Consider the following 15398-nt stretch of genomic DNA (forward strand, 5'->3'; position numbering starts at 1 on the left):
AGGGGATCTTACATTATAGAAAAGATAGAGAGATGCTGGGAAGTTTATTTTAATGAAGAAAGAATTACTGCAAAAATTGCTTGGCACTCCAGATGCACCTGTTTTATGAGATAATGTCTCTCTCTCTCTCTCTCTCTCTCTCTCTCTCTCTCCATCGATGAAACGTCACCAAAATTTGCAAAGATATCGCGGTACAAAGACAAATATTTCAGCATGATTTTCCTGCCTTGCATTATTTTTTTAGGTATATGACATTCCAGAGGATTTTTTCTACAAAATAATCCTAATTTTATTCGTTTGCATAACATTTGTAGGTAAAAAAGTGTATAAAAAATTATCTTTCAAAGTTTTTTTCAGCGCTCGTTTCTATTTTTTCTATTTTTTTTTAAGATGTGGCTATTTTTCAAGGTAATGCTCGTCGTCTACCTTCAATCTGTGTGACCAAAGAACCAGGTACATATTACGCAAATTAAGTGTGGTATAAAGCTAAAATTAACATCATGTAGCGTGGACAAATGTTATGTTTTGCTTCGTCGTCGGTCAGCGGGAGGGGAGGAATCCTGAACCAACAGCCAATCAGTGACGAGCTTTTAAAATGTGGTTCGGCGCCAGTTGCCAGCTAGGATGAAACAGACTATAGTTTTCCAAATTTGTAAAAAACAAACACACACACACACTCCTCTCTCTCTCTCTCTCTCCTCTCTCTCTCTCTCTCTCTCTCTCTCTCTCATATTTTGAATATAAAGTAGCAGTTTTAGCATATCACTTTCAAAGCATTTCTTATACAAATAAATCCATTCCTTTCAGAAAGCGTGATACATACTTAAATTTCAATGCCCTTATGTTTGTGGTCTTCAAATGTCTCCAGACACTATACTTTTTAATTCCCACAGACAGAGGATAGTCATGATTATGACGGAGCATCCTTACTTTTAATCTGCGGAGCTATGAAGGATTTCCCAGGCTTCCAGTGTTTATAAACTTAATATTCCTATTCATCTCATTCCAGTAGCCTTAAAATCTTCTGCACCTCTCATGAGTGATGTGAAATCTTTTAGATCAGAAGTTGGTTATCATATCTATAATTTTTCTCTTAATTACTAGTCCCTTGGTATTACCTTGTAAGAAACCATGTTTTTTTCTCTTGAAGCAGAAGACCCCTATTAACAAAAGTTTTGAGTTTTCATATTTGATTTTATATATTTGTACCTTTTTCCTATTATGGTTGGTAATTTAGGTTCATTGCTTGTGAATAACTAGGTAAAAAATGATTAAGTAGTTAGTACTTGAAAGTTTTTTCATGTTATGAATAATGAGATTTCTTCTTCTGGATTTTGTTAGTGATTCTTGGGAGTTTTTAAAGAGTTATTGCTGAGAGATCAGGATCCTCATTCTGTCTCATGTGGGAATATTGCAATTTAGATGATCTTAAAGAGTATGATCGCTTACTGTTGATATGGAGAGTTCAGGTGGTAGAGGACCATGTTAACAAGTTCCAATTAATGTTTACTTCGGGGAAAAGCCAGGGATGTCAGAGCTAATTGATAATGGTGAGGAGAAAAATAATACCTCTTTAGATACTCTATTAATGAGCTTTCAGGGTTTGATAGGAAAAGTTTCATAACATTAACTCTTGTGCTTCATTTGTTAAATATATAAGGACTAGTGCCTTCAGGCAAGGGTAGTGATTCTTGCCTAACCTGCCTTCTTTCAAACCCTAGGCTAACTCAAGGTTTGGCCAGCAGTTCTAGTGCACCAGTCAGGAAATGTTCTGATGGTGCACAGGGCTGACCGAGTTGATCGCCTTCATGCGAGCATGAAACTCTGGTGCTATTTCTATCATCATGGATTTTCTCATCACAGTTTTGATATTACATGTATTAAAATCTACATAATATTTTGAATCAAATTTTGATTCTTTTCAAACCACCCCGTTTCTTTGCATCCAACCTTCGCTGTTTCCCTCCCATTTCAACACCACTTCTTTGGCTGACAAGCTCTTTCCTAGCTTCCATCATTGAAAAAGCATTCTCAGAATTTTGTCAAGCATCAAGTGGACCTTTCTTTAACCATTTTACCCATGCCATTGCCCTTAAGATTGCTGCATCATTTTTTTAATCTACTGCTAGAAGTTATTGGGCCCTTTGACTGGCCAGATAGTACTACATTGGATTGATCTTTGGTTATGACTTTTTCCTTTGCCTACACATACACAGAATAGCATGGCCTATCTTTTACACATTCTTCCCTTTCCTCATACACTGGACAAGGCTAATTTAACCAAACAATTCTTCTTTACTCAAGGGGTTAACTACTGCATTGCATTTGTTCAGTGGCTACCTTCCACATGGTAAGGGTAGAAGAGACACTTTAGCTATAGTTCTAGGAGAAGGACTCTCCAAAATGAAACCATTGTTCTCTAGTTTTGGGTAGTGCCATAGCCTCTGTATCATGGTCTTCCACTGTCTTGGGTTAGAGTTCTCTTGCTTGAGGGTGCACTCAGGCTCACTATTCTATGTTTCCTTTTATCTTTTCCTCACTGTGCTATTTTCCCTGTTGGGTTTTGGGTTATAGCATCCTGGTTTTCCTACCAGTGTTGTAGATTAGCTAGTAATAATAATAATACTACACCATAAGGATTGCATCATGAGATTTCACTGTGTAGAACTTCTGTAAATGGTAGTTGGGATGACGTTCCTTCTTTTTGTATGTTAATTGTCTTGGAGTATTCAAATGTTCATTGAAGAAAAGCTTAGGTTACAAATCTTAGGGTTAGGCCTATGAGGCCTTCTTTCAAAGACATTCATCACTGGAGTGATTTGTCCTCTCATCTTAGCTAATTAAACTTTGCTCTAGGGATTGTGCTGTACATATATTACTATAATATACAGTACACTACAGTATTAGGGAGTGTTCTTAATTAGAAACAACAGTGATTTGTTGTTACTTATACAAATGGTGACGTGGTGATGACTTGCTTGTTTAAGGCCGTGTTTTCTTGTACTAAAGTAGTGTTATTAATATAAAATTACCTTTAGCGTGTAAACTGATATAAAACTACAGTGCAGTAATAGAAACCATATGAAAACAATGTATTACAGAACATTACCGTGAATTTTGAGCGTTAATTGACCATACTTAGGAGTTGGTCTTTTGTTTCGCGGGGTTAATCACATTACTCGCCGTAGGGTACCAATATTATGCAATTTTGCACTCTCTGCAGGTATGTTACCATCCCTAAAGATGTAGGGCTGACTGTATTGCAAAACCCTCTCCTTCCCATGATCTGGTCTGCTCTTAACCACTAGATTCTGAGATAGAAAGCTGATAAACTAGAACCTTAAATGGTAACAGTTTGCTTGCTGAAGTAGGCACTACTGATCAACCATTTTATACATATAATAAAGGAGTTAAATATATGGTTCATATACAACAGGAAAGGCCGTTTTTAGATAAATCTTTTTAAATCTCAAATTGAGCTGAATGGGTAAACCATATTTCAGATGTTGGTGATTTTTTTTGCTAGTAGAGGCTTGGTTGTGGCATTAACATAGGTCCTAGTCCCTTGCCTAGCGCAAATGTAAAGGTTACATGGGTTTTTCATTGAAATTTGAATGGGTTGCTCAGCTTTTATAGAAAAGTTCCTCAAAGGTCGTCAAAACCTAGTAAATTCGGACCTTTCTCTGCTTTTAAAGAGCCCGACTAAGCCTCCATAGAGGTCATTGCTAGAAGAATTCATACTGGAACACTTGTTAAATTTATTATCTCCATTTTACTTTCCTTGAAAGTTGCGGGAGTTTTTGAGTCTGGCAAATTTCCACACAGTTGCTACTTGATTAGGGTTATCATTGGTAATTCACTTCATTCTAAAAGCCTAAACTCTGGGCAGCCAGTATCATTGCACATTGCACCAATGGGCAGCCAGTATCATTGCACATTGCACCCTTGGCTATCTTTTCCCCTACATGATCTATTAGTAGCAAAGTGGGCCTTCATTTTCCAGTGAATTTCATAAGTCTCTACATGAAAAACACTAAAGGCTCTTTAAGCAACATCTTGAGACTTTCGCCTTGGAGGTTCTGAACAACATTGTGTCGCACTAACACTGGTATGTTTGTAATGTCAAATGGCAAGAAATGTTTGGCATATGATTAAGGGGTAGTTGAAGCTCCAGGTTATGCTTTTAATCATCATCAGGCTGTTGGGCAATAAATTGAAGTGTGTGGGGACATTCAGACTACTGACGTGGGCATCTGTGAATGGGAGGTTTATATGATAAGATATTGTTTTATAAAGAAGAATTTTTCAAGTTAGAAACTTGCATAAGTTTGTGAGACAGAGGTTTGCAATGCAGAATTTTTCTTGTATGTTTATTTTATTCTGTCTAAATCTAATAAGTATTCTTTATATTCACTCAGTGACATTGAAATTGCCCGTGCCCAAACCCCCAAAGATGTTGCTGAGGTTGCAGATGAAATTGGCCTTTTAGGTTCTGAAGTTGATCTTTATGGCAAGAAGAAGGCAAAAGTGTCATTATCTGTTATGGACAGACTTTCTTCTCAGAAAGATGGAAAATATGTTGTTGTTGCAGGGTAAGTGTCCAGTTTTCTAAGGACTGTTTTTTGTGTTCCGAGGTAAATATTAGTACATTGTCAATCTTGACGCTTAATATCAAATAATTGAAATGCAAAATATTTAGTAAGAGACAGTTAATATTGATTTTAATATTTTCACAATTTGAATGTTAACTAAATAGGACAGTATCTGCAAGGCATCAATTTTGTTGAATTATTTTCTTTTTTCATGATTATAGGTATTTTGTTGAAATTTATAAACCTTATGTAATGAATTTTACAGCGGATTGATTGATTGATTGATTTAAAGTTTCTATCAATCAATCAATCCGCTGTAAAATTCATTACATAAGGTTTAACATTTTGAATAGATTAATTTGTTTGAAATAATTGATTATAGCATAGAATGTGGGTCATGAAAGTAATTGATGATGTTTTTTAATTTTTATAAATATTGATATGCATACTGTCTTCAAATTTTTTTTATTGGTAACTTTTAGTTGTAGTGTTGATAGTTCCTTTAAGAAGGAATATTCATTAATATACCACATTATTTCTGATTACAGAATTGTAAATAATGACAAAAAATTGAGTATTCTATAAAAACCTGTGAAGGGAGACTTATGGGTGTTGAAATGCATTCAATGAAAAAATATTTATAGGGTTTTACACTTTAACCTTTAGATCAAATGTTCTTGGGGGAAGCCAACATTAGTAGGCAGCCTTATTAAAGTATTTTGTAGTACTGCAGTATCTGCTGGTAAACAATTTTGCAGCTTTTTCCAAATTTTTTGTGTTGATACCATTCTTCATGTTTGGATCACGCTGGAGGCAGAGCAGTATGCAAAAATCTGCCATCATCCCTCATGCTGCTAGTGAGTAATTTGCTCTTGACGAGTTTTCTGGGTACAGTCTGGCTTTGCTAGTACAATCTGGCTTTACTGGCCAACATTACTCTTTCAGTGAGGATTGACTTTGGTCTAAATCTTTTTCTACCCTCCTCCCTTGCTATCTTATCTATGATTGCAATCATTCCTAAAAACTGATTTAGACAATGGTATATAATTATTGCCGTTGTGATTAACGAAATATATTTTGTAACCTAACTAAAAAATATATTGATTGCCTTCCCTACTTCTCCATTATAAAAGTCTTTTAGCGGTCAAAAGACGGAGATTTTGCTGTGTGGGCTTCTTTATCTTAATCAGTTTAAGTGTGTGAGAGACAAAGACCCATTTCTCATAAATAATGTTATACAGTATGCTGTACAATTAATGATGGTGGGGGAAATATTGCAACCCAAGAATCTATAAAGTAGCAAAATTCCAATTCTGTCAAGGTATAGACTATGTTGTGAAGTACCTTTTTTACTGGGAAATCAAAATGTATCACCAGATCCTCATAAGCAGACAAGATCAATTTGTACTGCTGGAATGGCTTCATCCTCAAGTGTCTGGACATTTAGACAGTTTGGAGAAGGGCAATGATAGAAATATTAGTGATATCACAGAAGAAAGTCGGTTCAGTATTGCTCTCAGGTCTAAGATCCTGTAATGTCGGTAGTGGAAGATGTGCTTCAAGATTTGATGAATATCAGATAGTTCAGTTTTCCTCCTTTTGCCAGAGTATCCACAAACGTAATGGAGATTCTCCTAGGTCCCTTTTGGTCTTAGGGGGTTGCTTCCAGACCCATAGTTTCATCAAGCCAACCGATTCATTTACCAAGTTGGAAAATCTTCTCTGACAGCCTCATTGGTAATTTTTGCACCAAAACCATGTCAGAAACAAGAAATTTTTAAAATCTGTAGCCTGTCCATTGCAGCAGCAAGGATGCCTTTCACTCATAGGCTTTACCATTTTAGTGACACTTTTTTTATTTCGTGAGAAGCAATGAAACTCTCTGACCAAGTTCATGAAATTTTAAAGGTATGAAAAAGTTTCTCTGGGTCCATCTAATAAATGTTATAGGTCACTATTGATTTATGTTCACCGTGTAAAATTGCAGTTATCTACTAGCAGTGTTTCGACATAACATCAGATCATTTATTTGAGAAACATCCATCTCCTAACAAAATGAGATTAAATGGAGAATGGTGTTTTGATGGTTTAAATTTTTGAAAGGGGTTTGCTTCAGTACTTTGACAGTTAAGACACTGTTTCATTTGGGTTTAGCCTCGGTTAAAATAAATCGGTGAGATACGGGCTTTCTCAGTTCTTTCAGCTTTCTATTTTAAAGATGCTTTTCTATCATTGGTACCAAGCTTCAGAGTTAAAATTTATTATTTTGAGTCAAAAAGTTACCTTGTTCATTTCTCAGTACTGTGAGGTTTATTGTAGTGGCAATGGGGAAGTTTTCTCTGTTCAATTAGAGCTTTGAAGTTTTTCTTTAAAAGAAGAATTAGTGAAGGGTTGGTTTGGTGTACATAGACTCATCAGACCTTTCAAAAATGCTTTGTCATTTGTTTTAAAGAAGCTAATTATTTTTACTTGGATTCAATATGACCACTTTCTTTGAAAGCAAAAGGGTAGCTGCTTTTCTTAACCTTACCAGAAAACTCTTCTTGGAATAAAGTTCTAGAAGCAGCTCTGAGCCAATGTGCTTCAGTTTTTGCATCACATTTTGTGTATTTGAGAAGGCTAAAGTGATTTTGGTGAACGTTAGTCCCTTGGCTCGGTAATTAAATCAGGGAATGTTTTAAAATACTGTACTCATTTAATTTGTTCTTATTCAGTTTTAATTAATATATTAATGTGAGCTTTATGATTTGTCATTTTTGTATTTCTTGAATTTCTGTGTATTTGGACTTTACTCATTTTAGGACATTAGCCTTTTTCTTTGGATTTTGGTATGTTAGTCTCACTGTTATTTCACATCCCTACTTTGCAGTCAATTGTAGAAAGATATTCATTTTGCCAGGAATGGATATTGTTGGCCTGGATTGAATCTTTTTGTTATACATTTAAGTACTCTTGTCACTCCTTCCAGAATAATAGGGTATTTAGAACATAGATCCCTGGTCGTTTTATTGAACCATTTTTAAACAAGAATTAATTATTTTGATACATACATACATATACCAAAGGCACTTACCCCAATTTTGGGGGGTAGCCGACATCAACAAGAACAAAACAAAAAAGGGGACCTCTACTCTCTATGTTCCTCCAGCCTAACCAGGGACTCAGCCGAGTTCAGCTGGTACTGCTAGGGTGCCACAGCCCAACCTCCCACATTTCCACCACAGATGAAGCTTCATACTGCTGAGTCCCCTACTGCTGCTACCTCCGCGGTCATCTAAGGCACCAGAGGAAGCAGCAGGGCCTACCGGAACTGCGTCACAATCGCTCGCCATTCATTCCTATTTCTAGCACGCTCTCTTGCCTCTCTCACATCTATCCTCCTATCACCCAGAGCTTTCTTCACACCATCCATCCACCCAAACCTTGGCCTTCCTCTTGTACTTCTCCCATCAACTCTTGCATTCATCACCTTCTTTAGCAGACAGCCATTCTCCATTCTCACAACATGGCCAAACCACCTCAACACATTCATATCCACTCTAGCCGCTAACTCATTTCTTACACCCGTTCTCACCCTCACCACCTCGTTCCTGACCCTATCTACTCGAGATACACCAGCCATACTCCTCAGACACTTCATCTCAAACACATTCAATTTCTGTCTCTCCGTCACTTTCATTCCCCACAACTCCGATCCATACATCACAGTTGGTACAATCACTTTCTCATATAGAACTCTCTTTACATTCATTATTTTGATACTTGGATTTATTCTAGTTCTCACCCAACCACCCAGTTGGTGGTTATTTTCTGTATTTGTATTTTATTGACTGAATATAATGTCAAAATGATGGCTGGAATAAGACTTGAGCTATGCTATAGTCATGTCTAGTATATACTCAGACTGCTCTTACCTGTGGGAGTAAAGGATTTTATATACAATGATTTATTTCTTATACGACATTTGAGCTCTTCCATCTTGAGTGAGTATTGAAATGATAAAATCAATCTATTATTGTTATTACTATTGAATGATGTCTTGTAGTTATAGGTTTTCTTGTTTATACACATTTTTAAACCTTTTATCCTGTAGATTTTAATAAAAGAGGTGTACCTTGCATTCATGTTTATTGCATGCCAGTATGGAATGTAATGTTTTAATCCTTACAGAATAACTCCCACCCCACTGGGGGAGGGTAAGAGTACTACCACAATTGGTCTGACACAGGCACTTGGCGCACACCTTAAGAAAAACACGTTTGCTTGCGTTCGTCAACCTTCTCAGGGCCCTACTTTTGGAATAAAAGGTAATTTTCAAGAGTATAAGTTGTAAATTTATTAAATAACTTCTGGGTGGGATTTTCATTGGGAATCATACTGTATGTTAATAGAAATTACTACTGTATTTCCTTATTTGAAAGTACCATTTCTTAATTTGTCCAACTACATGGTGAGTATGATAATATTGAGTTACTTGACTGATGTTCTTGAACATATGTTTTATTATGACTGCTAATCTTCATTCTCTTTTTGAAATAACCCAGTAAGCTAAAGGAAATGCAGTTGACATCATGATTAAGAAGTTGAATGATTGTTGATCGTGTAGTCTTGTTAGGGGTGTTAGAGGAAATTTGGTTTGCCCTATCAAATGTGATTTGGAGACTCAAACCATTCTTTTAATGGTACAGGTGGTGCAGCTGGTGGTGGATATTCTCAAGTAATTCCAATGGATGAGTTCAACCTCCATCTGACTGGAGATATTCATGCCATAACTGCAGCAAACAACCTTTTGGCTGCTCAGATTGATGCAAGGATGTTCCATGAGGCCACACAGACTGACCAAGCTCTGTATGGAAGAATAGTCCCCCGTATCAAGGGTAAACGACAGTTCTCTCAAATTCAGGTGATTAAGATACTTTCCTTTTTTATACAATAAACCATGAGTTTGTGATGAAACAAAGTGAAGTTGATAAATCTTTTTATATCGACCCACCAATCTCATATAAGTACCCACCTATCATGCCCCTTTTTTACATTGTCCAATCCAAGTTAGGTGAATGATTAGGATCGTCACTTCTTACTAATGGATCAAAGATATACATTTGTGAATGGTCTCCAAGTTTGATGTTTTTTTTTAACTATATACAGTTTTAACATGATTACATAGGAATATTCAGACTGATTGATATGGGTTTGTATAAAAAACCTTTAAATTGTTAATTTTATCAAGTTTAATTTTGCTGAAAACCATTGCCTACATTATACTTGTTTTAACATAATTAGTTATATCCTTTTTCTGTATTGACTATACACATTTTCAGATAAATCGTCTGAAGAAACTAGGTATTGTTGAAACTGACCCAGACAAATTAACGGAAGAAGAAGTCAAGAAATTTGTCAGACTAAACATCGACCCAGAAACCATAACTTGGCAGAGAGGTATGATATGAATCTTTCCTTTAAACAATTCATTTTAACAATCAATTAAATTCTGCTGCAGTTTGTGTAACTTTGGAAATATTATACCTGTAAAGTTCTGTTAAAGGACCTTGGCAGCTTGATTGTAGTCAAAAAGCAAATTTTATTTTGAATGCTGTATAGTGTCTGGATTTAGATACGGCAACAAGGAACTCTCAAGTAGCTATATTGCACTTTTCTTTAGTCCATTTCTTTTAGCGATGCAGATTTGCACCGACTCGCAGCGGTGCCCTTTTAGCTCGGAAAATTTTCCTGATCGCTGATTGGTTAGAATTATCTCGTCCAACCAATCAGTGATCAGGAAACTTTTCCAAGCTAAAAGGGCACCCCTACGAGTCAGTGCAAATCTGCATCGTTAAAAGAAATTGACTGTAGGTATAAATAGTGTTATTTTCTAATATTCATCTTGAATATTTTTTGCTGCTGCTGTTCAATGAACAAGGCATAGTGAGGACTAACTTCATTTGATAATCTTGATAGCCTCCTATTTTTTCATTACTTAGGTTATAAAATCCCTGTTAAAAGGGCCCTTTGTGTCATCACTACCTGTTGCATTATGTAACATTACATTTTACAACTTTTAGGTTAGTAGATTTCTCTCATAGGTGGGGTTTTTGTCTGATTAAATTTTAGGCTGATGTATTATTGTAGCTTCTTTCATGTATGTTTTGCAAACCTTTTACAGTGTATAGATTTATTTTATATATGTACAGGTTTTGTATATGTTAACTTCTGCTTCCTTCAGTGAAAATCTGTTGGTTTTGATGCATTGCATGATGTGACCTGAGTATTTTCAATTGTTCCACTTTTAACATAAACCTTTTGAACATCTTTTCTCATATGTTCACTGCTTCTATAATTTTTCTTATGACAATTGTTTATTTACAGTAATGGATACAAATGATCGATTCTTGAGGAAAATTACCATTGGACAGAGTCCAACAGAGAAAGGCCATACTCGTGAGTGCCAGTTTGACATCAGTGTAGCAAGTGAAATTATGGCTGTCCTTGCCTTAACTACTTCATTAGCAGACATGAGGGAAAGATTAGGTAGAATGGTGGTAGCTTCGGATACATCTGGTAACCCAGTAACTGCAGAAGATCTAGTAAGCAAATGAAATTTATTGGAAAGTGTTATTTGATGTAAATGAGATTTCATTTATCATGTGTATAGGGAGAGAAATTTCACAAGATTTTTTTTTCAGGGAGCAAGTGGAGCTTTAACAGTCTTAATGAAAGACGCTATTCGCCCTAATCTCATGCAGACATTGGAGGGAACACCAGTATTTGTGCATGCTGGTCCTTTTGCAAATATTGCCCATGGCAATTCATCTATTCTTGCTGATAAAATAGCCCTAAAGGTTTGTTCTCTTTTGATTGCTTTGTTTTTTCTATTGCTCATATGTAAGATGATAGATGTGCATATTTATTTTCTTTAAAGTTTAAAAAGGATATTGTTGTTCTAATCTCAGAATTGGCCAAAATTTTTTGCAAGTGCGCAGTGAATTTTCCACATGAAAATACAAATATTTGACAAATTATATTATGATGTACAGTTTTCTAAAAATTAATTTTCCCATTTTTAAGTTCATGAAAGGTTAGACAATTAAAAAAATATACTCTTGGAATGACATAATTTCAATATGTATTTTACTTACTCTGAAATTTTGACATTTTTAAATGTTTCCATGAATCATACTTTGAATTCTAAAATTCTATTAATTCTGTTAATTCTTAAATGTTACCATGAAACTTACTTTTGAATTCTAAAATTTTATTAATTCTGTCAATTCTAAAGTGACAACTTCACCGCCTTGCTAGGAAGTGAGTAGGGAAAATCGGGATCAGATCAAGTTTGCTAAGCTTTGTGCTTACTCTCTCTCTCTGTGGTTATTTGTTTTAGTGTCTTAATTTAGTTATGATTGTTATAAACATTTATTTCCTAGAACTTCCTTTAAATAATTTTTTTTCTCAAATTGGGTTAAATCACCAATGTTAACCTTCAACTGATTTTTTCCCTTGTACTGTAATTGCCCGACCCCACTGTGTGTGGTACAGTATTTGGAACATATAACAGTACATAATAGTTCTACGAAAGGGTGTGATTGATCAGACGTAATGTTTCATCACCTGGCTCGAGTGCACACACTACCCACTACTAATTGTGATTTTGGGGAATTCTATCGAAACATTATTTATTCAATTTAATGGGAAGTCTTCTTCTGGCATCTGTCTTCTTGTGAGTTGTTTAAGGGATTTACTGCTGGGTGATAATAATCTTCTTTCTCCTTGCATCACAATTCTGGGTCTAAAGTGTAACCATTGTAAAGAGGGTAATTCTCTTATGAAGGATTTTTTTTCTGTTTGATGTTCATGGAAAAGGTTCAAGTTTTAAAAGAAAAGGCTTCTATCCATTTGGCAAGGCAACCATATAGCCTAACTTACTTCAAATCCTAGGCTAACTTTTAGTTATGCCTAGAGGTTGTGGTGTACCTTGCATTGCAAAACCCTTTCAGTGATGAAGAAAATAAGCTTCAGACATACATCAAATTTCTCTACTTTTGTATTTATTGAAGAAGTTACAAAGAAAATAAATGATGCTATCAGTATTCCCTGCAATCATGATGACCAACGTTTGTTGGGAGCTATGTGTATTGACTGCCTTGAAACCATATATAATAGGGTGAATAAAAGTGAATATGATACCATGTGTCCACTGATGGAAAATACTATAATTTTTAAAGACCAATCTTCTTGGTTTGATGGAGAGACTTTAGAGAAAAAGACGTAAATAAAGAAAGTGGAATCGGTTAAAAACAAAGTTCGTGGGTAGAATACAAAACTGAATGTGCCAATATAATTACCTATCAAGTAGGAAAAAAGTGAATACTATAGAGACACCCCTGGAAAGCAGCAACAGACCTAAATAAGCTATATAGTCTAAATAGTATTATGGGAAAGGCAGATGAAAAAAGGTTAACAGAGGAGTATTTTGACTAGGAACTAGCAAACTATTTTCTAGAATTCTTTAAAAACAAAATAGCGAATATAACTCAAACATTTAAGCATATTAAACATCAGAGTAATGCAACGCCAGATAAACAGATAAAATTAATGAGATTCAATAATATAACACAAGACGATGTCACTAAGAAGAGATTAAAGAAAACAAAACTGTGCAATCGATCCAATGCCAATATCTGAAGTAACTGGAGAAAGAAACTTTGTCTAACTGATGTTTTTAAATATTAAACTTAGCCGGTGAATATATAATAGCTGACGTCTCGGACGGCTCGACAGAAACACAAAAACTCGCGAGCGATCGCCATGAAGGTTGCGGGTGTGCCCACCAGCGCCGACTATCGGCCAGATACCGCATATACATGTAAACAGCCTCAGTTCTTCTGTCGGTCTTGTCGACAAGTTGATTCCGCTCGCTGTTGACCTGGAGTTTTCGTCATTCTTGGTGAAGTACTTCTTTTTGGTTTTGAGCTTTCGCAGTGACAGGTGTTTTTCTCTTCAATTAAAACTCTTGAACCCTTTTTTGGATAGCGTTTATTGTTGATGACTTTGGATTGTTTTTGGATTTTCTTTGACTTTTCAAAATGGCTGACCCTTCTCCTATCCCTGGACCTAAATTTCGTAAATGTAATGCTAGGGATTGTAACAAACATCTTCCCAAGGCCTCTCTCGACCCACATACCGTGTGTTCTAATTGCCGGGGTAAAACCTGCCAATTAGGAGATCGGTGTGATGAGTGCGTGGTACTTTCGGAATTCGACTGGCTAGAGTTTGATAAATATTCTCGTAAGCTTGAGAGAGATAGGGTGAGGAGAAGCTCCTCTAGGTCGTTGGATTTTTCCTCCTCCCATGCCCCTGAACCTAATCCTTCCCCTGTAGTAGTTGTTCCTGAACCCTCTACTAGCACTCATGAACCATCCATGCGGGATATGTTGCTTGCCATTCAAGCTTTTGGGCGAGAGAGTTGAGTCTTTAGCATCGGACCGTAATCAACTCATGGCGGATGTGAATGTGTTAAAGTGTCAGAGTGCCACATTAGAAAATCGTGGGGATAAAGTGAATAGTGCGCAAAGTGTTTTTAGTGTTGCGACCGAGGGTTCGTCTGTTCGTGCTTGTCGTTCACCTAGTCCGAGACCTCTTTCAGGCTCCCCTGCACCAGGGAGAAGTAATGTCGTAGGACTTAAGGGTATGAGAGGCTTTAACCAACGAACAGACGTTCCCTCTGCGGTATTGGGCGTGTCTCGTCAAGATCGCCCCTACCATAAGACGAGCGAGGCTGTTTTCTCCTCGTCATCCGAAGGCTTCTCGCAAAAGAAACCTTGGAGCAAAGTTTCTAGACCCTTAAAGCGGAAGTCAGTCCCTTCAGGACAGGTCCAGCGTCCTGGCTGTAGCCATTGGGACAGCTTTGACCCTTTGCAGTCGTCGGAAGACTGTTCTCCGATTAAGCGTAAGCGTAACACTGGCTCCGAGAGTCTCAGTAAGAGCAATGTTTTGCCGTCACAGACGTTACCATCGTCTCGGCCCGTACCGACTCCCGTTGATCCTAAATGGGTTGTCCTGCAGGATATGCAGAATAAGCTTGCCTCCCTTATGGAGGAGTATACCGTTGAGCAGGTTCACGATGATCCTCGCCGTTACGCTGATCGAGACTCTGGCCGTCAGCCGCCCAAACGAGCCTTTACTCGTCCTTTTGACGTTACGAAGCGTGATGTCGGTAGTTTGTCACGACAGTCACGTGACTTGGAGCCTCACTCGATGCAGTCCCGTGTTGACTTTCAGCCGCTGCCGCAGTCTCGTGTTGACGTTCAGCCGCTGCCGCAGTCTCGTGTTGACGTTCAGGACGTTCGCCAACCAGCTCAGTTGCCTTGTTTTGACGTTGAGCGTCAAGCACCGCAGTCAAGGGTTGTTTTGACTGCTCAGTCTAGGCAGTCAAGGCAGTCTCGACTTGACGTCGAGCATCCATCAGCTCCTGTTGTTGTTGCTGGTCAGTCCTTTCAGCAGCGACATGACGTAGCCTCGACTACTACTGCTGCTCCTTTGCGTGTGGACTTTGCTTGTCAAGCATTGCCACCGCGGCAGGTCTCTCCCTTTCTTGAGACTCCTCAATTGTCGGACGAGGTTCCTTCAGATGAGGATGTGGCTGATCCTCCGCCTACTGATATTCCTTTGGACGTTTTATCAGACGTAGAAGAGCCTAAGGCTGCTCAACCTTCGATGGACTTTAAGAAAATCATGATGATTTTTAAGGATCTTTTCCCAGACCATTTTGTTACTTCCGCTCGTCGTTCGCCTCCGTCAGAGTTTGCG

At 37.3% G+C, this 15398-nt stretch overlaps 1 protein-coding gene across 2 annotated transcripts in view; it reads left to right on the forward strand.

The window, feature by feature from the left end:
- Window positions 1–15398, forward strand: part of pug (pug C-1-tetrahydrofolate synthase, cytoplasmic) — a 75042-nt gene that overhangs the window by 19973 nt on the left and 39671 nt on the right. For both annotated transcript variants that reach the window (XM_068363553.1, XM_068363552.1), the window contains exons 11-16: window positions 4419–4592; window positions 8763–8899; window positions 9281–9495; window positions 9914–10031; window positions 10959–11176; window positions 11276–11431. In XM_068363553.1, the coding sequence (XP_068219654.1) occupies window positions 4419–4592; window positions 8763–8899; window positions 9281–9495; window positions 9914–10031; window positions 10959–11176; window positions 11276–11431 (1018 nt within the window). The remainder of the gene's footprint in view (window positions 1–4418; window positions 4593–8762; window positions 8900–9280; window positions 9496–9913; window positions 10032–10958; window positions 11177–11275; window positions 11432–15398) is intronic.

The sequence above is a fragment of the Palaemon carinicauda genome, chromosome 40 (genome assembly GCF_036898095.1).
Source record: "Palaemon carinicauda isolate YSFRI2023 chromosome 40, ASM3689809v2, whole genome shotgun sequence".
In the NCBI taxonomy this organism is placed as follows: Eukaryota; Metazoa; Arthropoda; class Malacostraca; order Decapoda; family Palaemonidae; genus Palaemon; species Palaemon carinicauda.